This window comes from Carassius carassius, chromosome 27 (assembly GCF_963082965.1).
Source record: "Carassius carassius chromosome 27, fCarCar2.1, whole genome shotgun sequence".
Lineage (NCBI taxonomy): Eukaryota > Metazoa > Chordata > Actinopteri > Cypriniformes > Cyprinidae > Carassius > Carassius carassius.
The window spans coordinates 4,725,427-4,749,691 of NC_081781.1; the positions used below are offsets into that span (position 1 = coordinate 4,725,427).

At 38.4% G+C, this 24,265-nt stretch overlaps 2 protein-coding genes across 2 annotated transcripts; both read left to right on the forward strand.

Annotated features, from left to right (window-relative positions):
- The first annotated feature begins 3,657 nt into the window (after positions 1-3,657).
- Positions 3,658-8,661, forward strand: laptm4a (lysosomal protein transmembrane 4 alpha). Its single transcript, XM_059512213.1, has 7 exons — positions 3,658-3,873; positions 4,827-4,947; positions 5,100-5,176; positions 6,076-6,198; positions 6,304-6,399; positions 6,480-6,578; positions 7,547-8,661. Exons 1-7 carry the CDS (start codon positions 3,748-3,750, stop codon positions 7,619-7,621), a joined length of 717 nt encoding a protein of 238 aa, XP_059368196.1. The 5' UTR covers positions 3,658-3,747; the 3' UTR covers positions 7,622-8,661.
- A 166-nt stretch (positions 8,662-8,827) lies between these two features.
- LOC132106491 (matrilin-3-like) lies at positions 8,828-21,242 on the forward strand. The gene is made up of 7 exons (XM_059512214.1): positions 8,828-9,064; positions 14,728-15,303; positions 19,200-19,412; positions 19,618-19,770; positions 19,979-20,104; positions 20,851-20,949; positions 21,187-21,242. The coding sequence occupies exons 1-7, from the start codon at positions 8,908-8,910 to the stop codon at positions 21,240-21,242; spliced, it is 1,380 nt and encodes a 459-aa protein (XP_059368197.1). The 5' UTR covers positions 8,828-8,907.
- The last annotated feature ends 3,023 nt before the right edge of the window (positions 21,243-24,265 follow it).

A 24,265-nucleotide genomic window follows, 5' to 3' on the forward strand; every position in this document is an offset into this window, starting at 1 on the left:
ACGGGCTACTGCAATGGAACGTTAAGAATGTGATCGGGAACATTTTGCTTCCTGGTCTGTTTAAGTATTTAGTTTCTTTCTTACAAAGTGTCTGAAGAGATGACGAAGCACTTTCAGACGTTCTTGAAATGTCTTTGCTTTGGCTCCGGCCCCCGGGGCGCACCATAGAGTCATTCTGGCACACCGCTTGGTTCAGAATTTTAACTTGCCATTTCTAGGCTTCAGTATTCACTTCCATCCCTAAGAACCATCCACACTGTTGTTATTATTATTCTAATTTTGTTTTGATGTTTCTGTTTTTCGGAATGTAAATACTGTACCTTAGTTTTGCAGCAAACGGTATATTGATATACATTTTTTTTGTTTTGTTTTTTTCTAAGTCTGGCTGTGAGTCGGAAACTATGGAAATTAATGTAACTCATCACAGAATAAGGTTAATCAATGTCTCCATTAAAACAACTGAAAATCAGTGATTTGCAGAGTGGCTTTCGTTGGACTGGTTTTACGAGGCACAATTCAAACATGTAAATGCTTATTTTCTGTGAATTAACAGGTGGAACATTTAATTTGTGCTGAAACTGCTAAAGAACTTCAAATGAATTTATGAGTTTTACAAGATTTTCAGTACCAGATATAACCTCATACTTAGTGATTTAAAAAGGCTTGTTTTCACCCTTTATTTCATGATGTTATTATTTTAATAATCTGGGTCTCCAAGCATAAAGTCTTGGTCTGCTTCTGATTTAAGGTCTATTTCTGCAAAAAAGGATGATAATTTCCTCAACCACTGGTTAGCATGTTTAGAGGAAATTTGCAAGAATCCAGGCCTTAAGGGCTACTTGACAACCGTAAAAATTAGCTCAGGGGTTCAGATGAAAAAATCAGTTAAAATGGACAGCTTATTTCCAGGTTAGATCTTAAACGGACAGGGTCTTGACTTTAGAAATCATATCATTTTGTCCAGAAATGTTCTGTATAGGATAGAGTTGATCTGTAAAAATATAGAAACAATGTAAAAAATAATTTTCACTCACAAATTCATAGTATGTTTCTCTTAATGACTAAGAAATAGAAAGAAATACATTGAATTAAACATGAAATTGAGTAAAAAGACTACTGAACTTATTCAGATAAGCTTTATTTACAATTTTTTTACAGTGTAGTTATGCAGGACATTTGTTTGCTACTTTGCATATATATATATATATATATATATATATATATATATATATATATATACGGTGCCATGAAAAGATTTTTGCCCACTTCCTGTTTTCTAATATTTTGAATATTTGTCACACATAAAAGGGCAAATATTCTGTGGACTGAAGTGACAAAAGTTGAATTTTTTTGGAAGGTGTGTGTCTCATTACATCTGGTGTAAAACCAACACAGTATTCCATAAAAAGAACATCATACAAACATTAAAACATGGTGGTGGAAGTGTGATGGTCTGGACGACTTGCCATAATTGATGGAACCATGAATTCTGCACTATATTAGAAATCTTGAAGAAGAATATCCGGCCGTCAGTTTGTGACCTTAAGCTCAAGCTCACTTGGGTTATACAGCAGGACAATGATTTCAAACACACCAGCAAGTCCACCTCTGAATGGCTCAAGAAAAACAAAATTAAGGTTTTGATGTTGCCAAGTCAAAGTCCAGACTTAAATCCGATTGAGATGCTGTGGCCTGATCTTAAACAAATGTGCCTGAATTACAACAATTCTGCAAAGAAGACTGGGCCAAAATTCCTCCACAGCAATGCGATAACTGGCAATGAGTCTTTCACAATTTCTTGAGTTGTTGCTGCAAAGGGTGCCACAACCAGTTATTAGATTTATTAGTTATTAGAATTACTTTTTCACGTAGTTCCAGGCAGGTTTGAACAGCTTTTTTCCCTTAATAAAGGAAATCATTATAACAGGAAGGGGGCAAAAACTTTTTCACACCACTGTGTGTGTATATGCTGTATATACATGAATACTTAATACACACACATTTTTAATACAGGCTACAATATTATATTAATTTGTGTATATTAATTTTGTCAATAATTAATTGAAATAAAGTTCAAACGGTTTTAAGATTATAAAAAAAAAAACAGCTTAATCAACTGAGTCCACATTTTATATTATTTGCTCTTTTCACCAGTAAAGGTGTATAAAAGTATAGTGGGAACAAAAAAAGAAATTTGTCTTTTGCAAGATCAGACATCAGACTGTATTTTTCTGTGAAATTATAGGCCTCCTGTTAGCAGTCACACACAAATGCTAAATTTGCAATCTGCCACTGTCTATTTCTGATATATCGCCTGGCTTCTTACATAATTTCCAACATCTTATCTATTATATAACAGCTCAAACTCATAAAAGCTTTTACGAGAAAAGCACCCAGCCTTAACATACATGTGTCTGTCTACAGCTGGGTGAGTATGGAAAGCCAAGTGGACCAGAAAACGCGTGCTTTTCAACGCCGTATTAATTTTAAAACGATGTAAATAAGCGCCGTTACGCGATAAGTTAACGCCAGACGCCACCACGCGTTAAGATAACGCTACACGCTGACAGACGTTAAGTTAACGCAACACGCCATTTAAGATGCAGATTTATTTACTCATCTACATGTACACACCTCTCATGGCCACAAGGACTCTACGGCAAGTCAGAGCATCCAGTTTGCAAGAGCGCGAAGATGGCAAGGATAGCCCTTACAATTATACATATAGCTTTTGTCTCATAAAGTTATCACCCCAGGCACGAATGAGTGCAAATTTGGAAATGATTTTATTCAACAGTTAAATTATATATATTTATTTATAAACATAAACTGAAATGATAATCATAGCTGAATTAAGCAGAACTGTGGAGCTGACCCCCCCCCCTAAAAATAGACTTCCCCTTTTAGAGTCCCCCCTGATATTTTGTATTAGCATCAACAAAAAAGGCAAATCTGAAAATAAAAATAATAATAATGCAGTCAATAATGACTCCTCTGTGCATGCTCTTTGAGGTGGTGACCTTAGACATCCATTATGTGAGTCACAGACAAGAACGGTTGGACCTAAAAATATCAAAATGGGAAGTACTGAGGAAACAAAGAAACCTACATCTTGGATGTCCCTTGAGGTAAGCTAAAACATATCAAAATGTAATTTGAAGTGAACTATCCCTTTAAGTGGCGTGTTTTAACCATGGTTTTAACTTAACATCTGTCGGCGTGTGGCGTTGTTTTAACGCGTGGTGGCGTCTGGCGTTAACTTATCGCGTAATGGCGCTTATTTAAAGCCTGGCGGCATTATGAATTAATACGGCGTTGAAAAGCATGCGTTTTCTGGTTCACTTGGCTTTCCATAGGTGAGCTCATGCACATCATAACATCATGCGTGAATACTGTCTATGGAATAAACTCGCGTCATTTCCATGCGTGATCCGGCTCGCCACGCCCTGTATATATATAGCATTTTACTGTACGTTTCAACATATTAGTCAATTCCTCGGTTTACTGTGTTCATTCTGATGATCCCTAAAAACCATTCAGTTTGAACGATTCATTCAATATGTTCCTCAAGGAATTGCTTCGGTTCAGCCGATCTACAGTATTAAAAGATCCGACTCAGAAGAACGAGACGGGCATCGCTATGATTTAGCTTTGACCACGCCCCCATTGTTTCTCAATCAGGGGGGAGTTTTGCCCGAAAGATCGAATAGTTGCTGTTTTTGACAAGAGAGACTCGTCTTTTTATCGATGTTTCTTCAAAGCACCGAGAACGACATGCGTTTTAAACCGTCTCGAGACCGACTGTACAGCGCGCGCTGCTGCGGGTGCTGTCATGTGCGGACTGGAACCATCATCCTGGGCACCTGGTACATGGTACGAGGCGTAAAACATTAATTAACATAATCTTGTATGTTTAAACATGAATTAAATACATTAACATCCTTTCCTCTCGTCGTTTAGAGGCGTGTCTGTATTTGAAACTGCGTTTGTGAGGGTGTTTTAGGCTGGCTCTGCGTATGTGAGGGTGTTTTTTAGGCTGGCTCTGCCGTGTTAGCTCGATGCTAACCACTGCTAAGCTAACACAATGTTTTGAATTGGAACTACCAACAAATAAGACACGCAAACGTGTTTAGACGTGCTACATGTTGATTAAACATACTTTAAGAGGCTTATCCGTTTATTGAAGTGGGATTATATGATGTGACGATTATTTTTAAGCGTTTATTTACATCTGTAGACCGCTAGCTGAGGCCCGAGTTCATGTGGTTGAAGTTAAATTCGTTATTAATTTGCACGAAGTATGTTTAGATAAAGTAAATTATTTAGAATTAAAAAGCTATTATTATTTATTACATATATAACTTTATTTGTAATTAATAACTGTATATAGTAGTAATTAGGATATCAACTAGATTTAAAACGAACACAATTCAACTAATAAACGATCATTAAATGTGGCTTGGCAAGGTTTATGAATACTTTTGGATAAGACGGCACTGTCATAATCAATTAATCTGTCTTTTTCTGTCAGTGGTAAATAATTATATTGTCTCCAGTAAACAAGGCCAAATGTTTCCATTTAAGATTGACTGATTTTAATTCGATCATTTCACATTTTTAATTGTTTGAATTATATTTTCTAAGTATAGATTTTGCAGCAAATGTTTGAGCTTGATCTCTTTGTTTTGTTTTGAAGTGTAATAACAAAATGCCCAGGAAGTCACATGACATAGTGAATGATCATACATTGGGTTTTATTAAGCGGTTTAAATATTATGTCTACTGTCTCATCTGGACATTTTTACTAATATAACTTCTCTCCGAAGGTGGTGAACCTGTTGATGGGTATTCTGTTGACTGTGGCAGTAACTCACCCTGAGAACGTCCCTACAGTTGACCTACAGTATGAAGTTATTGAGCATTACTTTGCTTCAGACAGGATGTCAGGTACATTCATGAGATGTTTTCAATAATTAAATGTCGTAGACCTATATTTAATACTAATATAGTGCCAGATAATTATACTTTTTTCGCTATTAAAAAAAATATTTATATATATTTATAACCCCTAAAATGCAAATTCTCTGTTACCCCTATAGAGAATGCTTGTGTGGGCTTTGCCATCTCTCTCCTTATGCTCACCATTAGTGCCATGATGGTGTATGGGGCCATTACTGTAAGTTTCTATAAATTGGTACATCTAAGCTGTTTAATAATGCTTTGTTGAAAACTATGTTCAGCTATGTTGAAAAAAAATCTAATAAAATCAAGCCTTGTGCTTTGCTGAAAATCCATTACTGTTTTGTTTTTCCTTGTTAATTCCTTATTATGATATATTATCACCATATTTTAAATATTGGCAATATTATAGCATAACAAGAAATGTATTAGCATTTTTTTTGTAAGCTAGAAACACTGCAAGTGCCCACAACAGGAAAAATCCCCAGCCGAAAGTACAAAATTAATAAATAAATGCTGACCGGAACTCAGCATGAGGATTAAAAAGGTTTCCAAGATGCAATATCAAATATTGCATATGATGCAGTATTATAACATTGTACACTTTCTTTGACATTTAAAGGCAATAAAATTAAATTTATCAGTTTTTCCCCAAACATTTGACGTGGTCATGTATTCTAGAATAGAATAATGCATTTCACCACTGTGTTCATCTTTACTTCACAGTCTTGCTTGAAGTAGTCTTTAAAAAACAGGTTGGATCTGTGAACTTTTTGTTGTATAATAGTTTTTCAGTTGTCAACACATATTTGCCATACCTGAGCTTTTTACCTCAAGTAAACATTGAGCTTTAACTATGTCTTTTAGACTCTGAGTATCCTCTGACTGAAAAATTTAAGGCCTCATAGGCAGTGAAATATTGGTCCAGTAGAGTCACAGCCTTGCTAATAGCTCCCTTTCCATGTTAAGTATACTCTGAGCTTAGTTATTCAGCACAGCTCCTCTTATTTGCTTAAAAACTGGATGAATCACTATTCCCTGGAGTTTTACAGGTTTGCATTAGCATTATAATGTTGAGAAACAGCCTAAATATGACACATTTTCCCTCTCGCACAGAATCGTGATGGCTGGCTCATCCCATTCTTTTGCTATCAGCTGTTTGACTTTGCACTGAGCTGCCTGGTGGCCATCAGCTCCCTCACGTACCTGCCCAGAATCAAGGACTATCTGGACCAGCTGGTCAGTCTGCCCTCTATTACCACTGCTGACCGTCTGTCTCTCAAGCCTCTGACATTAGAAGTTAATGTAAAACGCTTAAATTAAAAACATCTCTGTTTCTATTAGCCGGACTTCCCTTACAAAGACAATCTGCTCTCTCTGGACTCCAGCTGTCTCCTGCTGTTTGTGCTCGTCTTCTTTGCCATTCTCATTTTCCTTAAGGTAGATACATGAACCGACACTGAATCTGTTATATATTTTATTTTTAAGACACAGATTATTTTAGTGTGTGTGTTTTTCAGGCCTACCTGATCAACTGTGTGTGGAACTGCTATAAGTACATAAACAACAGGAACACTCCAGAGCTTGCCGTCTATCCTGCTTTTGAGACCCCACCTCAGGTATGTTTATTCTAAGTTACTTTTGAGTTGAAAAGATAATTTTATATCAGAGTATTTAGATTAAATATAAAAATAATATAATTAGAGAAGGTACATTAGTTATTAAATTGACAGTGTCAACAACAGCAACAACATTGCACTAATCTAAGCATTAACAGTCATACTTAGACTGTATAAGTTAAAAATGTATAATTGATGTAGTGCTTAGATTAGTGCAATGTTGTTGTTGACTTTGAAATCCTGAAACACGGGAGAGTTGGTTTTGTTGTGTAAAGTTTATCAGTGTACATTTTTCTGAATAAAAAAAAATGTCTTTGAGGACAGGTGTATAATCTGTACAAATTTTATTTTAGTATTACTTATATACTGTATAATAGTATTGTATATAATTTTGAATTAGCTTTTTCATGCATATAAATTTTAGTTTAAGTCCTAGTAATTATATGTACCTTCAACATTTTTGTTGTTTTTTGAATTTCTATGTAGCTTTTTTTCAGTTTTAGTAATATTTAGTACTTTAACCTGTTTCAGTTAGTTTGCAAGGTAGCATTTTTGTTTTTAAATTCTCTTTTTTACTCAAGTATTTTTATTTTATTTTAGCTTTATTTAAATCAGCCAAAATGTTTTTTTTAATAGTTTTCTGTTAACAGTAACAACACTGGTTTGTTGTACTAGTGAATGATGGGAACAGATACAATGATTTCCTTTTTTGGTGGTCTTTTATTCTGAAAAGGAGAGCATCTTACCCTCCCTCAGTAGTGAAAATGTACCCCCTTAAAATAAACCATTCACCCTGTTACAGTAGAGGGCACTCTTTGCCTTCGAAAGAGGTTTTGAGCAGTGTTTCTTTTTACACCGGTCCTCAACAGAACCTAGCTGTATTATTTTTTACAGGAAAGTGTGTAATGTAGTTTGGTTTAGAAATGTGACTTCAGAGTGTTTTCATTGGCGTCTTCTCTTTATTACAGTACATCCTTCCCACCTATGAAATGGCCATGACAATGCCAGCAAAGGAGCCTCCTCCTCCTTACATGCCAGCTTGAATTCCCCTGACTGGTTTCTTCAGTAAAAGCCAGTGCAGACACCCATCTTTGCCTTTTGAACCTGCCTTCCATTCCAACACATGGAGGGCGTTTAGACTCCCAGCGTCCACTCATCACATCAGCAGCTTACATATTTGCATAGACTTATCCATGAATCTTTCTTTCGCATGAATCTCATAACAGTTCATCACTGTAGATCTATTTTTGTAAAACTATAGGAAAATGTTTGAAGTGGCACGGTGTTGGGGAAGAGCTCATGTGGTTGTGGCAAGATTTTAATTACTTAATGTTGTATCTGAGATTTTAAATGCCATTCTCTTTTGTGGACATCATGACTCGGACTCTGCAATAAATTGTGCTTATGACAGAATTATATAGTTCATAGCCAATCACTAATTAAATGATTCTGAGATGGGGCAGATAATCTGCCATTTGAAATTTTTACCAATGAAAGCTTTCACTTTACCTGCCACCTTGAGATCTTTATTTTTCCATGCTTTTTAGTGCTGTTTTTTTCCTGATTGTCATAGTAAAGGAAGTATTGTGAAAATCAACATTGCCCTACAACTTGATGGGACACTTGCATTAAGAATCACCTAAATCTGTTTTGCTAGTTTAAAAATCTGTTTAGACAATCCAGTGTGATGGTTAAAATATATTTTTTCCATTGTTTACTTTATTAGTGGATGTTTCATCCTTTCAAACATGAAAGCTCATAGCACTTTTTACCTTGTTTATATAATTAGTGTGTGTGTGTGTGTGTGTGTGTGTGTGTGTGAGACTGTGGGTTTTCCATCCATTGAACCATTGTACACCATGTTGGCAGCCGTCACAGTAATCTTTTTTCATGGTGACTACTGGGTAATTCTGGTTAACATGCTAGAGCAATCCTTACATGAATAACAATGATATAGAGTTTAAAAAAAAAAGGAAACCGCTAATGCTATCAATGGATGCATGTTATTTTATTTTGTGTTCTGTTTCTTTTCTTGTACATGTTCTGTAATCTAATTACTTCAATAAACACTCCCCCCCCCCAATGGACATTTCATTCATTAGTATTACTTAACCTTTTTTTTTTTTTTTTTTACATCTGTCATTCTAAAAAGTCTAGTGATTGGATGTGGGACTCCCCCCTTCTGTATTTGGATTGGACAAAAAGCTGACACATTTCTTGTCAGCCCTTTAAATGTGCAGACTAGGATGCTGTTGGAATCATACGGGTGTCAGTTAGACGAGAGGACCGCACACAAACGTGAAGCAGACTTGAGAAGAACCGAGAAACAATGAAGTCCTTCATTGGGAGTTTGGTATATTGCCTCTCTCTTCTGCTGGTTGACCTCTGTGAATCCTATGACTTTAACAATCCATCCTACATTTTAGCACAAAGTTACGCACAAAGAAGAAATAATGCACTTCAACACCGGACGCTGAACCCAGCAGGTAAGTTCCTGATCTTAAGACACTATTAATTCTAATGTTTCTCAGTTAATGTTTGCATTGTATCTTGAACTACTCTACATCACTTCAATGGAACATTTATGGTTTCATTATATTCTTTGATGCACTACAAAAATTGTTTGATGACTTTGTGCCTGCTGTAACAGGAATATGAGTAGAAGTTTCTAGTGCAATGCACAATGTTGAAAATTTGTCTAGTGCATTTATAATAGCAAATGTGAAATAAAATACATGCACATTTGAGCACTGAAGGTATAGTTCACCCATAAATTAAAATTGTCTTCTTTTTCTTTTTATGACCTGTATTATTATTTTTTTCATCTGTGAAACACAAGATATTTTGAAAAGTGTATCTTTTGTTCAAAAGATGCTGTTCAAAAATCTCCTTTCATGTTCTGCAGAAGATACAAATAAATACAGGTTTGAAATTATTGTGTGAACTATTCCTTGAAATGCATGAATGCTACAAAAAAGCATTTGTGTGATATTTGAGTGGCATGTATTGTAAAATTGTTTTAACAGGTGAGGAATTAGGGCATTGCAAACAATGACAGTTGTACTTGTTTGACTGACTTTCTGTTTGGCTAATTTGCTCTTCCACTTCAACCTTCCGATGATCCGTAGTATAGAGGAGTAAATACTGGTTAGATGGACCTGTTACTTACTTACTTACGCCTACCGCCCAACTTTGGGCATAGGCCACGAACAAGGGCTCTCCAGTCATCCCGGTCCTGGGCCAACTTCTCTAACTGTCCCCATGTGTGGCCAGACCTCTTCACATCTGCATCCAGATCGCGGCGCCAGCTGTTCCTTGGCCTGCCTCTCTTCCTTTTCCCTTGTGGGTTCCAAAAGAGGGCGTGTCTTGCTGTGCTTGATGCAGGCTTACGAAGGGTATGGCCAACCCATCTCCAGCGTCTTTGGAGAATCTCTTCTTCAATAGGCTGCTGTCCTGTTCGCTGCCACAGCTCCAGGTTACTGATGGTGTTCGGCCAGCGTACCCTTAGGATTCGTCTGAGACAGGTGTTAATAAAGGACTGGATTTTCTTCATGGTAGTGACTGTTGTTCTCCAGGTCTCTGCACCGTACAGTAGAACAGGCTTTATCATGGCGTTAAAGATCCTGGTCTTGGTGTTCCTAGGCAGCTCAGAGGATCCCCAGACTTTCTTCAGCTGGTGGAAAGCTGCCCTTGCCTTTCCAATCCGCACCTCCACATCTGCCTCTGTCCCCCCCAACTTGTCGACTATGCTGCCAAGATAGGTGAAGCTTTCCACTTCCTCTAGTGCTTCTCCTTCTAGCCTGATGGGGGCCGTGTTGTTGTTGTTGACTTTGAGGATCTTGCTCTTCCCTTTGTGTATAATGAGTCCAAGGCTTGCTGAATGAGTTGCGATGATATTGGTCTTCTCCTGCATTTGTTGCTGGGTGTGGGAAAGAAGTGCCAGGTCATCAGCAAAGTCGAGGTCATCCAATTGTGTCCAAGGTGTCCATTGGATGCCATTCCTCTTCTGGGTAGTTGATGTCTTCATTACCCAATCTATTGCCAACAGGAAAAGGAAGGGTGACAATAGGCATCCTTGTCTCACCCCTGTTCGCACTTGGAAGGCATCTGTAAGCTGCTGGCCATGTACCACTCTGCAGGTCATTCCCTCATATGAGTTCCTGATGATGTTAGTGATCTTTGCTGGTACACCGTAGTGTCTCAACAGACTCCAGGTGGTTCGCCTATCCACGCTGTCAAATGCCTTCTCATAGTCAATAAAATGTGTTGCTACCTTGCCGTGGTGGGGAGGCTTGCGTGCCTCCGTGACCCTGAGGGCTATACCGGCGGGGGCAAGGCCCCTGGCAGGTTTAACCAAGCCGGGCAGGACTCATGGTAGAGGACAGACGAAGAGCAACACCTGGTCCTCCAGGTTGGGGGTTGGGCGTGGGGCCAACAACCCCACCCCGGAAAAATAAATAACGTTACAGATTCGCGAACAAGTAATTCAAAAGTAACTAAGGCCCTGGGAGAGGATGGACCCACAGCTGGAGAAAGTATGACGCCTAGTAGGGAAAGCCCCTTGGAAGCTACTAGGCCGACAACCATCATCTCCACCAGGACCACCACTAATATCGGAACATGGAATGTCAGAACCATGTTTGAAACCGGCAAAACAGCTCAAGTGGCAGCCGAGATGAGGCGCTACAATCTAGATCTTCTGGGAATCAGTGAGTCTAGATGGATAGGCGCTGGTCAGAAGAAGCTAGCCACAGGGGAGCTGCTGCTGTTCTCAGGCCACGAGGAAGCAAACGCATCCCACAGCCAGGGAGTGGCCCTGATGTTGATGGCGCAGAGAGCTCTCATTGGATGGGAGGCACATGGCCCACGAATCCTCACTGCCTGCTTTCGCACAACGAACAGGAGGATCAACATGGATATCATCCAATGCTATGCCCCAACCAATGACAGCGAAGAAGACGTCAAAGAAGAGTTCTATAACAGGCTGCTGACCATCATCCAGGCATGTCCAAGACGAAACATCATCGTCACCATGGGTGACTTCAATGCCAAGATCGGCAGTAACAACCAGGGGTATAAGGAAATAATGGGAAAACAAGGTTTGGGGGAGATGAATGAGAATGGGGAGAGATTTGCCAACCTATGTGCCACTACTAACCTAGTCATAGGCGGGAGCTTCTTCCAACACAAACGAATACATAAGGCTACCTGGGTGTCACCAGACCTGATGACGGAAAACCAGATCGACCATGTATGCATCGGGAAAAAGTTCAGAAGATCACTTGAAGATGTACGGGTCAGAAGGGGAGCGGATGTTGCATCCGACCACCATCTCCTGGGCGCTCGCATGAAGCTCAAGCTGAGGCGGAACTGGACAGGGCAATCCAGTCAAGGCCAGAGGTACAACATCAGTGGTTTAAAAGAAACAGCCAGGCTAGAAATGTTTCGAAGCACACTCTCCAAAAAGGCCCAGATCCTACAGCAGCGGATCGACAGAAAGACCATGGATGAAAAATGGCAGAGCATTAAAGAGGCAATAACATCAACATGTAAGGAAGTGCTAGGTAACAGGAAGCGGGGGCAAAAAGAATGGATCTCAGTGGGAACCTTAGAAAAGATCCAGGAGAGGAAAAGGAAGAAGGCAGAAATAAACAGCAGCCGCACACGTGCTAGAAAAGCCAAGGCCCAAGAGCAGTATACAGAAGCAAACAGAATAGTAAAGCGTAGTATAAGGGCAGACAAGAGAAATTACATGGAGGAACTGGCAGCAGAGGCAGATGCGGCTCAAAATGGTAACATGAGAGAGCTGTATACAAACATCAAAAAGCTCTCAGGTAAATTCAGCCAACCAGAGAGGCCAGTTAGAGACAGAGAAGGAAAAGCTATTCCAGGGATAGAACAGCAAAAGCATAGATGGGCAGAGCATTTTGAGGATCTCTTGAACAGACCTTCTCCATTAAACCCAGTAAATATCCAGCCAGCCAGCTGTGACCTTCCTATCGTTTGTGGTGTTCCATCGAAGGAAGAAATGTATAAGGCCATCAAGCAATTGAGAAACGGGAAGTCAGCTGGGCCAGACACCATTCCTGCAGAAGTTTTAAAAGTGGACGAAGTGACCACTGTGGAAATGCTCTATCCTCTATTCCAAAACATCTGGGACGAGGAAGACATTCCAACAGAGTGGAAGGAGGGCTATCTCATCAAGCTCTCCAAGAAGGGTGATCTTAGTTCCTGCTCCAACTACAGGGGGATAAGACTGCTGTCAACCCCAGGCAAGATATTCAATAGAGTCCTCCTAAACAGGATAAAAGACGCGGTCGACCCACATCTCAGAGACCAACAAGCTGGCTTCAGAAAGAGTAGATCCTGCATTGACCAGATAACAACTGCGGATTATCCTGGAACAGTCTTTGGAGTGGAACTCACCTCTCTATGTCAATTTTATTGACTAGATGGAGCTGATCATCCTAATAAACAGAGGAGGAAGATTTTGCCCCATCTTATCCCTGTAGCTAATCCAGGACCCACACCTCCTTCTCAACCCAAAGTTCATGATTTGCTCAAAGACACCCCAACCACAAAGGTGCATAATACAATTAATAACCAATATTCAACTGAAGCACACATGCAGCTGAGAGGTAAATAGGCACCAATAGTTTGCAGAAAAGTTAAATATCCAGATCAAACAGTTGTGCTTACAGAAGAATCAGGGGAAAGTACAGGAATTCAGTATCCACACGGCCACCAGAGACAAATCCTCGAAGCGCTTCACCTCACCCTGTCCTAGTGTCCATTCATAGATTAAGGCCTTATTCCCCAAAGATCTCATCTCAGTGAGTGATCGGAGCTGTGGGTTTCGTGATAACGGAGATGGAATGTAACACACAATTTACATGTTTGATGAAAATCTGACTAAATCTCCAATGACAACTTGCAGTCATTGGAGATTTAAGTCAAGGCTGAGAAAAGAAAACAGCGCTGCAGAAAAATGCTTTTTGCATGTTCATGGAGTAAATATTTTCCCATGGCTTTTTAAAAATGTCGGGTAGTCTGTGTTTTGTATAAATTTGGCCAATCAGCATACACTTACATCACTGATAGTTCATATGTAACCGTTTTAACCCTATTTTAAAGCAGGAGTTAATTTGGGCCCTTTCCAAAGAAACTCAGAGATTTTTCTATGCGGTTTGGCTGTTTGTCCACAAGCAAATGCAGCAGCAGGTCACTGAAACCAAACATTTTTGAAAACTCCTGCCAGGGTGGAGATTTTCAAAAACTCTGGTTGCAGCCTTATTGTTTAATCTGTGAAACTGGAGATTTTGGCTCATGACCTTAGAGCCTGTGCTGTTATCTCCACCTACTGGAAACTTTTTCAGGCTTCTGATTGGCCAACATGACATCAACTTTATGGTTGAGATTTATATCGCCACCTGTTGGCTTGGCATCATTTTGACAGTGCTTCATAGCATGCTTTTGCGTTTTCATATGGACAGAGATTTTTTTTTTTTTACTTTTTTTATTTTATAAATATGGAGTTCCTAGATGTTCCTATTTCCTGCATTGTGAACACACCAAAACCCGGGTACTTCTACCAATAGTTATACGGTGCAAAAGTCCCTTGATTAGTTGGTTCAGGTGTGTTTAGTCTGGATTGGACTTAAACTCTGCAGGACATTGGCCCTTCAGTAGCAGAACTGTACACACTTCACATTAAAGCAGTAGGGATCTTAAGGTTTCTTTGTTGCAAAATTGGACAAAGCAAAATGACATTTAAGGACCCAATTATCCTGAGTTATTGCTTATTCCTGCTGTAGGGTACCTTACATATATAGAAAAAAGTTAATTTTACATATTCCAGTGTGTCAAAGTATGTCATTTTGCTGTAATCCAATGGGATTTGTTTTAGAAGTGACCAAACTCAGTTTTTAGTAAACTGACTAATCTAATTTGACTAATCCTTTTGTTTGTATGCAAAGAATATGCTTTACTCACATTTACTATTCCACTGGTTCAAAACATATAATGTCAACTAGAACGTAAATGTGGTTGTTTAACTAAACCTTTCATGAACTAACTCGCCAGTCTTAATTATGTTGTGTTGACACTGACAAAATTCCGAAGTGCTTAACAATCTCTGTTTAACTCTCAGCAACAGATTCACAATGTAGGAGCCGCCCACTGGACCTGGTCTTCATCATTGACAGCTCACGTAGCGTGCGTCCAGGTGAGTTTGAGAAGGTCAAGATCTTCCTGGCTGACATGGTGGACACTCTTGACGTTGGCCCCGATGCCACACGTGTCGCCGTGGTAAACTATGCCAGCACAGTCAAAATTGAGTTCCTGCTGAAGAACCATCTTACAAAGGACTCTATAAAACAAGCCATCAACCGCATCGAACCCCTCGCCTCGGGAACCATGACTGGTATGGCCATCAAGAAAGCCATGGATGAAGCCTTCACTGAAAAGTCAGGAGCGCGACCTAAATCGAAGAACATCTCAAAGGTTGCCATAATTGTCACTGACGGACGTCCTCAAGACCAAGTCGAGGAGGTGTCGGCTGCAGCACGAGCTTCGGGGATTGAGATTTATGCAGTCGGAGTGGACAGGGCTGACAAGCAGTCATTGAAGCTCATGGCAAGCAATCCACTTGAGGACCATGTGTTCTACGTGGAGACCTACGGTGTCATTGAGAAGCTCACCTCAAAGTTCCGGGAGACATTGTGTGGTAGGGTTAATGCAAAAAAGGGGAGATGGGGCTATAATGTCTTTCCTTTTTTACAAGATATATCTCATTCCTTGGAAGTGGGAGATGATTCATTCTGGAAAACAGTTGGGTCTGAATACCAAATTTAAAATTGTACTTTACTTCAGACATTAAATCCATGAATTATGATGATTTGGAATTATAGGTTTCAAGTTAATTATCTTGTTTTCCAGAAGTCTGAATCATTGGCTCGCAACACATTCTGAAGGAAACCTTTCTTCAGTATGAGTGCTGAAAAAGTCCACCGATCATTCAAAGAAGCATTCTTAAATGTTTGGCTCTTCTGAATGCTTTGAATCATCTAATGTATGTGCTTTGCATCCTATTTTTGTGGAATGAAGGTCTTTGAATGCTCTAGGTAATTAATATTGTCAATGTCTTTTCACACAATTGTTGTAAGACTAAGTGTACTTCAAGTATGTTTTTCATAGAAACCTCTGATAACTGAGAGCTTTGAATATTTGACTGTTTGTGGATAATTAAATTTTTTGTCTTTTTCAGGGCAAGAGTCGATCTTTTGGACATTAAAATTGCTCAATCAAGTGCTGTGCTAGAAAAGTGCTTGCTAGTTACACCTTCAAAGTGTCCAAACTATTTGCTTAGTGAAGCTGTTAGCTAGTACCATAACATACTGATTTAATGCTAAATGCTAAGCAATCTAAGGGCATATAATTTGTGTGATATTATTATATAAGACTTATTACATTAGACAATTACAACCCGAATTCCGGAAAAGTTGGGACGTGTTTTAAATTTTAATAAAATGAAAACTAAAAGACTTTCAAATCACATGAGCCAATATTTTATTCACAATAGAACATAGATAACATAGCAAATGTTTAAACTGAGAAAGTTTACAATTTTATGCACAAAATGAGCTCATTTCAATTTTGATTTCTGCTACAGGTCTCAAAATAGTTGGGACGGGGTATGTTTACCATGGTGTAGCATCTCCTTTTCTTTTCAAAACAGTTTGAAGACGTCTGGGCATTGAGGCTATGAGTTGCTGGAGTTTTGCTGTTGGAATTTGGTCCCATTCTTGCCTTATATAGATTTCCAGCTGCTGAAGAGTTCGTGGTCGTCTTCGACGTATTTTTCGTTTAATGATGCGCCAAATGTTCTCTATAGGTGAAAGATCTGGACTGCAGGCAGACCAGGTTAGCACCCGGACTCTTCTACGACGAAGCCATGCTGTTGTTATAGCTGCAGTATGTGGTTTTGCATTGTCCTGCTGAAATAAACAAGGCCTTCCCTGAAATAGACGTTGTTTGGAGGGAAGCATATGTTGCTCTAAAACCTTTATATACCTTTCAGCATTCACAGAGCCTTCCAAAACATGCAAGCTGCCCATACCGTTTGCACTTATGCACCCCCATACCATCAGAGATGCTGGCTTTTGAACTGAACGCTGATAACATGCTGGAAGGTCTCCCTCCTCTTTAGCCCAGAGGACACGGCGTCCGTGATTTCCAACAAGAATGTCAAATTTGGACTCGTCTGACCATAAAACACTATTCCACTTTGAAATAGTCCATTTTAAATGAGCCTTGGCCCACAGGACACGACGGCGCTTCTGGACCATGTTCACATATGGCTTCCTTTTTGCATGATAGAGCTTCAGTTGGCATCTGCTGATGGCACGGCGGATTGTGTTTACCGACAGTGGTTTCTGAAAGTATTCCTGGGCCCATTTAGTAATGTCATTGACACAATCATGCCGATGAGTGATGCAGTGTCGTCTGAGAGCCCGAAGACCACGGGCATCCAATAAAGGTCTCCGGCCTTGTCCCTTACGCACAGATATTTCTCCAGTTTCTCTGAATCTTTTGATGATGTTATGCACTGTAGATGATGAGATTTGCAAAGCCTTTGCAATTTGACGTTGAGGAACATTGTTTTTAAAGTTTTCCACAATTTTTTTACGCAGTCTTTCACAGATTGGAGAGCCTCTGCCCATCTTTACTTCTGAGAGACTCTGCTTCTCTAAGACAAAGCTTTTATAGCTAATCATGTTACAGACCTGATATCAATTAACTTAATTAATCACTAGATGTTCTCCCAGCTGAATCTTTTCAAAACTGCTTGCTTTTTTAGCCATTTGTTGCCCCCGTGCCAACTTTTTTGAGACCTGTAGCAGGCATTAAATTTTAAATGAGCTAATTAAGTGGATAAAAGTGTAAAATTTCTCAGTTTAAACATTTGCTACGTTATCTATGTTCTATTGTGAATAACATATTGGCTCATGTGATTTGAAATTCCTTTAGTTTTCATTTTATTAAAATTTAAAAAACGTCCCAACTTTTCCGGAATTCGGGTTGTACAAGCATTTCTTGTTTTTCTTAAAAGTAAAGCAATTTATTTTTAGAATTCCAGACAGTTGCTTGCTCATAAACTTACTCATGCTAGAGTGGCCTCCTCACTCCAGTTGAGTAATGAAAGCTTGTTCCAGGTCTGGACGCCTGTGCAATGGGACATGACTGTGAGCACATATGTGTCAGCAGTGGCTCCTCCTTTTACTGCAAGTGCCGGAAGGGCTATATTTTGAACGAAGACCAGAAAACATGTTCCCTAAAACGTAAGAGCCAGCAGATTATGCTAACTGCTTTACTTTAGATTTTGAAACATACTTAGTACAAACATATTTGATTTTCTCTAACAATTACTAATTTAAGCTTAATAATAGAGATGCTTATATTGCGACAATACCAGCAATCCTATTTAACTGACCTATTTAGCAATTGCTTGCCAGCTTTTTGTTCTGAGTGTATTACTTGGTATCATGCGTTACCATTTATTTCATTGTGTGTGCTAATTACAGGTTACATGAAGATGTAAATTCTGTTCCAAAAAGAGTGAGCTGCTTTGTCTACTGCCTACATAGACAGCATTCTAACCATCAGGCAGACTCAAAAAAATTAGGCATTTGGGACACTTTACTCATGTCATACAGATAGTGCTCTTCACATAAAGCATACAGGAGACTTGACACAAAAGAGTCCAATGAGCATAAAAATTAGCATGCAAAACTTAATGAGAATAAAAACACATAGCACAAATATTTGTTAAAGATTTCTATTTTAACTAGTTGCATAGTTGCATGTATAAATGTACTACATTAGATTTTGGCCAGAATTATATTTTAGAACGCAGCATAATCATGTAGCTGATGTTTTGGAACAATATTTGCGCTTTAAGATGCATTGTTTCAAGGCAGCTCACTCGGTTTTGGAACAGAGCAGTAATTTAGCTAAATGTGTACAATGTAATAATTTTTGTCCTGAATTCAGAATTCTGTAAGTCTAGCCACTGATTCAACCCATTCAAAATCACTGTTGAATTACTGTGGATTTTTTGTTCAGTACTGTTTCATTGTGAAAACAGTATAGCAATAACATAAGTGTCAATGTGTTGTATGTCTGAGACAGATGACAAACCACAGCTAAATTTTTACAGGCAGATAGTTTTTCATTTTTGGGGCAAATGGAGCAGGGTGCATTTTGGTTACGTGTTGACTTGAAAATTTGATAGTTTAAAACCCAAAACTAAAACAAGATTCTTAAAACAAGTAGCTTGTTTTACTTTAAATGTGTGAAAAGTCAAGGTACATTACATATGTACGAATATAAATATACATATATTTTGAAAAAATAATTGAAAATCTCATTGATAAGTCAAAGTAAGTGTGGAATTGGTTTCTTGCTTAAAATCAGATAATAAGCTTGGTCATGATGACCTTTTCCACTGTTTTACACATTTACCAAATGGAAAATTCCTGATATTCACTTGTTTGGTTTTAAAGGAAATTATCTTGCACAATATTGCCAGTGTTACTGTAGATGTCATATGGCTTGTTTCAGATATAGATACCTGTGAAGGACACAGCTGTCAACACATTTGTGTGAGCAGTGGCCACTCATATCACTGCAAATGCCGCTCAGGCTTTGTCTTGAATGACGACATGCGAACATGCTCCATTAGAGGCGCTGGCGCTTACGGACATGGTGACAGTGTATACAAGGGTGACCGAAACAAAAAGAATGATGGCATCCAAAATGGTGAAGGTAGTGCTAGTTATGATCAGAAATGACTATGACTTCATTCATACCATTTTGTGATCTAAAAACATCAAATTAAATTCCAGCAAAGCATTAGACCTAGCTTGTGATTAGATTGCTATAAATGTTATTTTAAAGAAATTTGAAATTAATTTTGAAACATGTCCCAATGGACATTCTGAAATCCCCCACATTTTGGTCGACATATGGCTCATTTCAGGTGTGGATTCCTGTGCGTTGGGCCACGACTGCCAATACACATGCATCTCCAGCGATTCCTCTTATTACTGCTCGTGTCCTCCTGGCTTTGTCTTGATGCAGGACAAGAAATCATGTTTTCAAGCCAGTGACGCTGATGGAGATGGTAGTGCCAGTGAGTTTTCTGCTTTAGACCTTCATAAATGGTATTGCTATCATACCATTTTATGATAGGTTTCTGTAGTGAGATGAGAATTATGTTTGTCTTGTGGAATTTTAAATAACGTAAACAATTAGAGCGATAACATAATTGAGTTGTATTTTCTGTCATGTGTTGCTGAGATTTGTTAGCTTCAGGGCTCTAGGGTTTTAACTTATTGCAGGTCTGGACTACTGTGCGCTGGGTCATGAATGTGAACACATTTGCGTCAACGATGATGCTTCCTATCACTGTGAGTGCCACCGGGGTTTTGTATTGGAAGAAGACAAGAAAAAATGTTACAAAAAACGTAAGAGTTTATAGAAGTACTATTCAAACATGTTTTCTGTAACCATCCACTTCATGTGCTGTGGGCAGGAATGATACCTGTAAGAAAAATGGGTAAAAATTCCAGTAGACATTAATACTGGAAATAATAAATCCAATAGCCACTGAATATTGGAGAGAGAGAAAAAAAAAATCAAACAAGCACCCCTAGAAACATTAGTATTTTTCACATGATGGTATATTATGTAGAAAGTGAACAGAAAGTCGTCTTGTATTATGTAAAAATGTAATGTTTTCGAATGTTTGAAGAACATCTCTAATGCACACCAAGCAATGCAATTGTTTGATTTATAATAGAAATATATATATTATTACAATATTTCTGTTTATGTATTCCTGTAATGGCAAAGCTGAATTTTCAGCAGCCATTCCTCCAGTCATGACCCATGATCCTGCAAAAATCATTCATTAAAATATACTGTTGTCACTAGGAAACTTCATCTGTCAGTGTCTTGTAATTTCTGACATGTTGAGTCAGTTGATTCAACATCGATGTAAACTCATGATATGTAACACTCTCACAATGTTGTGAGAAATTCAGAAAAGAACAACATTGCATAAACTTTTGAAAGGTGTTACATATTTGCTAAGAAACTTTCCCTTTGTGCTTGGGGGGGGGGTAGATGGTTTGATCTATAATTACCCCTAATTCATGTCACCCGTTGCGAGGTATTTCTGTGATGTTTGTTGTTTGATTGTGATGTGAAGAGGTGAAGGTGGAGATCGTTCAGGACCCCTGCATGTGTGAGGCCCGACTGGCCTTCCAGAGACAGACACAAACCTCCCTACAGGACCTCTACGCCAAACATATCCTTTCGAAATAACATCCCACTTCAGGAACGTTCTCCAGTTGTGCTTGAAGTACATGGGGAACTACAAGTTTAGTGGAACTACGTTTCTTATAATGAATGTAATGCAAGTCGTCGCTCTTAAAAGAATAATTCACACAAAAATCTTAATTCTAACATAATTTGCTGAGCTTTATTAATTTTATATTTGTTGAATGGTGTATCTCAAACCCTTTAACCTTAACAGTCATTATACTTGCTGCTGTCACAAGAAAGGTTGAGCAAATGGAAAACATGCTGGGACGCATGTAACAGAGCAGTTTTTGGTAAGCATTGATCCTCTGACATGATTTATGATTATAAACATTTAAAAGTTTGATTTTTGCTTCTGTTCATCAGGGTCGACATGTTCTGTGAACTTCATCACGGGCCACGCTGATCACATGAATGGCTAGAAACTGGATCACAGTGTCTGATGTTCAGAGGATGTTTCTTAAACCACATGTTCCCCCCAAAAAAGAATATTAACCATATTCATATAGTAACTAATATTAATAAGAGATTAAATCATGCATGAAGCTCTGGAATGTTATGCATAATGATGTTCTTTTGCTTCCCAGAAATGGTCAAAAGAAATCTCTTCATTTAAATAGACTAAATTATACCACATATTGTAACCAATTTTACTAAGGATCATTATCAAATGTGTATTTTTATTGCTTATGTTCAAGTCAAAGAAAGAATGTTCATATTTTTTTTGTTTAATCTTATGTAGACTCTCGTGAATACAAGACATGGTAGTCTACAATATCTATAACCTGAGTAATATTCATTATATTAAAACTTGAAATACTAATCAACAGCCTCAAAGTCTCTTTGTTCAACATATTTGCCTTGATTTCATAGCTCACAGTGTATTGAAATGATACAGGAGTTGCTATAGAAATCATCTTCACGTAGTTCAGCTAGACGGACTATAGGTTTAACAGTAAGATGTGAAGAACTTGTCTGTCTGCAACCACTGTGAGATGTGCTTGAATCAATATCTCGACCATTACAGACCAACTGTAGACCTTCAGTGTAGCCGTTGCCTAAACATAATCGTTGGCCAGGTGAACTGCACCAAAACATGTTCTTGACAAGCTTTGTGAAATTCCCCTGATCAAGATATTCATCTATTTAATCACACATGCTATACACACATTTGAACATCCTACAAATTCAGGCAGACAGAGAACATCAAAATCCATTTCATCCCAGATCCCATTTAAAATCGATTCACAACCTACAGGAATTGGGATATTTTCAAGATCACATCAACTGATATTTCTCAATCACCTGTTAAAGCAAACAAAGAACGTATTCATCTGTTTGCAAGGAAATGGAATGAAAGAGATCTTTTTGAGAGGAGAGATCAGGACTGTTCAAGGCTTTGCTCACATGAGACTTCAATGTAGCATGTTAATTCTCACAGCAAATACCAATATTTGGGATGTAAGGGTGAGAAAAGATCATTAGATCTGAGGTCTCCAAGTTCAAAGAAATGCATGTGACGGTGCACCAGGCACCATTGGTGCATTTGAAACTGGTCACCTCTTAAAACCATTCACAAATCTTTTTGAAATAGGCTCAACAAAAGTATTTTATTTTATTTATTTTAATTTTTTGACTGGCACACTGTGGTGGCCATGAATTATCTGTATTCTCTTCAAAACATTCCTAGTGTACACATTTACCTTCCACCTGTCTCTGAAACCATCTATTCTGACTGGGTGAAAAATTGGTCTGGTAAATATTTTCACATGCTAAGCTCAAGGTAAGCATGGAGATTAGATATTTCCCAGCAAATCACCACACAAAAAAAATGTATGCTGAAAGACATTGCTTATTGACATACCCAGAGGTGAATTTCTGTGAGAAGTGTTTTTGTGATGATGAGAACATGGGGAGAAACGCTAGACATCTTACAGGAAGGCCTGTACTATTTGCGCTTTATGTAGTTGCAATATTTATGCATTAGGCCTATGTAATCGGTTTATTTTTCTGTTAATTATTTGCTAATCACAGCATAATTCATAATCTACCTGCTTCTGTGTGGCTCTGGCTCAGTAGACTACTGTTGTGTATGGGTAAACCCAGGGGCGGACTGGCCATCGGGAGCACCGGCCTGACGGTCATTCTGGCCTGCCGGCTGCCGCTGTGCAGTCGATCAGGCTGATGTGCAATAGGCTGGTATGCAACTGCGAATTAATTGACAGTCTTATGAATCTACGAATCAGGCGATCGCGGAGTCAAAATGACACCACCACATGACCAAACATCAGCGAAGCACTGCCTATTTGGGCTATATCCAGAGGCAGGCTTTATCTTAGAAAATCGCGCAAAAAATGGAGCGTAAACGCAAAGGAGGATCAGAGACGGAACGTATAAAAAGGAGTAAAGCCCTGACCACAGACTCAGCAAGTTGCTGCAGTAAGGGAGCAGGTCGGTCAGAATTACATTTATATTTACTAGGTATGGGACGGTTCACTGAAAAAACCGAACCATTCAGTTCACCACACACGGTTCGGCACGCGCTGGGACCGCTGTTCAATTTAATTCTGACAAAGCATCTGTAATATGGTTTACGATAAATAACACGTAGAACAAACAGGGTTCAAATAATACAACTGCAATGAAAAATACCTCTACAAATGATTCACTCTTGTTCAATACTGATACGAACACTGTATCAGTGCATTCTCTTAAAGTGACAGTCTTTATATTAATCGAACAGCGACAACAAAGAAATCACTCACTGCCTTTCTTTTACTGTCTATGCTCACTGCTCTTGATTAAAAAGCTTTTTTACTTTAATAAAGAATAATCTTTAATTTATAGTCCAAAATGTAATGCTGTTTTAGATTTGATTAATTTCTGTACCTAAAAACTAATGCAAGACCTACCTAAAAAAAAATTATTTAATATTGAATAAAATATTGTATTTATTTGTGCTGTTGCTTGTAGTTAGAATATTCTTAATAATATGATTATATATATATATATATATATATATATATATATATATATAAATTATAGTTTTTCCATAAACATATCACATACAACGGTACCGAAACCGTGACTCTAAAACCATGAAACAAACCGAACTGTGAAAAAGTTTAACTGTTCCACCCTAATATTTACATAATCATTTGGCAGACGGATGCTTTCATTCAAAGCGACTTACAATAGATAAAAATCTATCTATCTATCTATCTATCTATCTATCTATCTATCTATCTATCTATCTATCTATCTATCTATCTATCTATCGATCTATCTATCTATCTATATAT

Coding starts and splice junctions, on each gene's coding strand:
- laptm4a (XM_059512213.1), top strand. CDS start 3,748: ATGTTTCTTCAAAGCACCGAGAACGACATGCGTTTTAAACCGTCTCGA. Junction 5,177..6,075: donor TGGTGTATGGGGCCATTACT/GTAAGTTTCTAT, acceptor CCTCTCGCACAG/AATCGTGATGGCTGGCTCAT. Junction 6,199..6,303: donor AGGACTATCTGGACCAGCTG/GTCAGTCTGCCC, acceptor TGTTTCTATTAG/CCGGACTTCCCTTACAAAGA.
- LOC132106491 (XM_059512214.1), top strand. CDS start 8,908: ATGAAGTCCTTCATTGGGAGTTTGGTATATTGCCTCTCTCTTCTGCTG. Junction 9,065..14,727: donor CCGGACGCTGAACCCAGCAG/GTAAGTTCCTGA, acceptor TTTAACTCTCAG/CAACAGATTCACAATGTAGG. Junction 19,413..19,617: donor AAATGGTGAAGGTAGTGCTA/GTTATGATCAGA, acceptor GGCTCATTTCAG/GTGTGGATTCCTGTGCGTTG.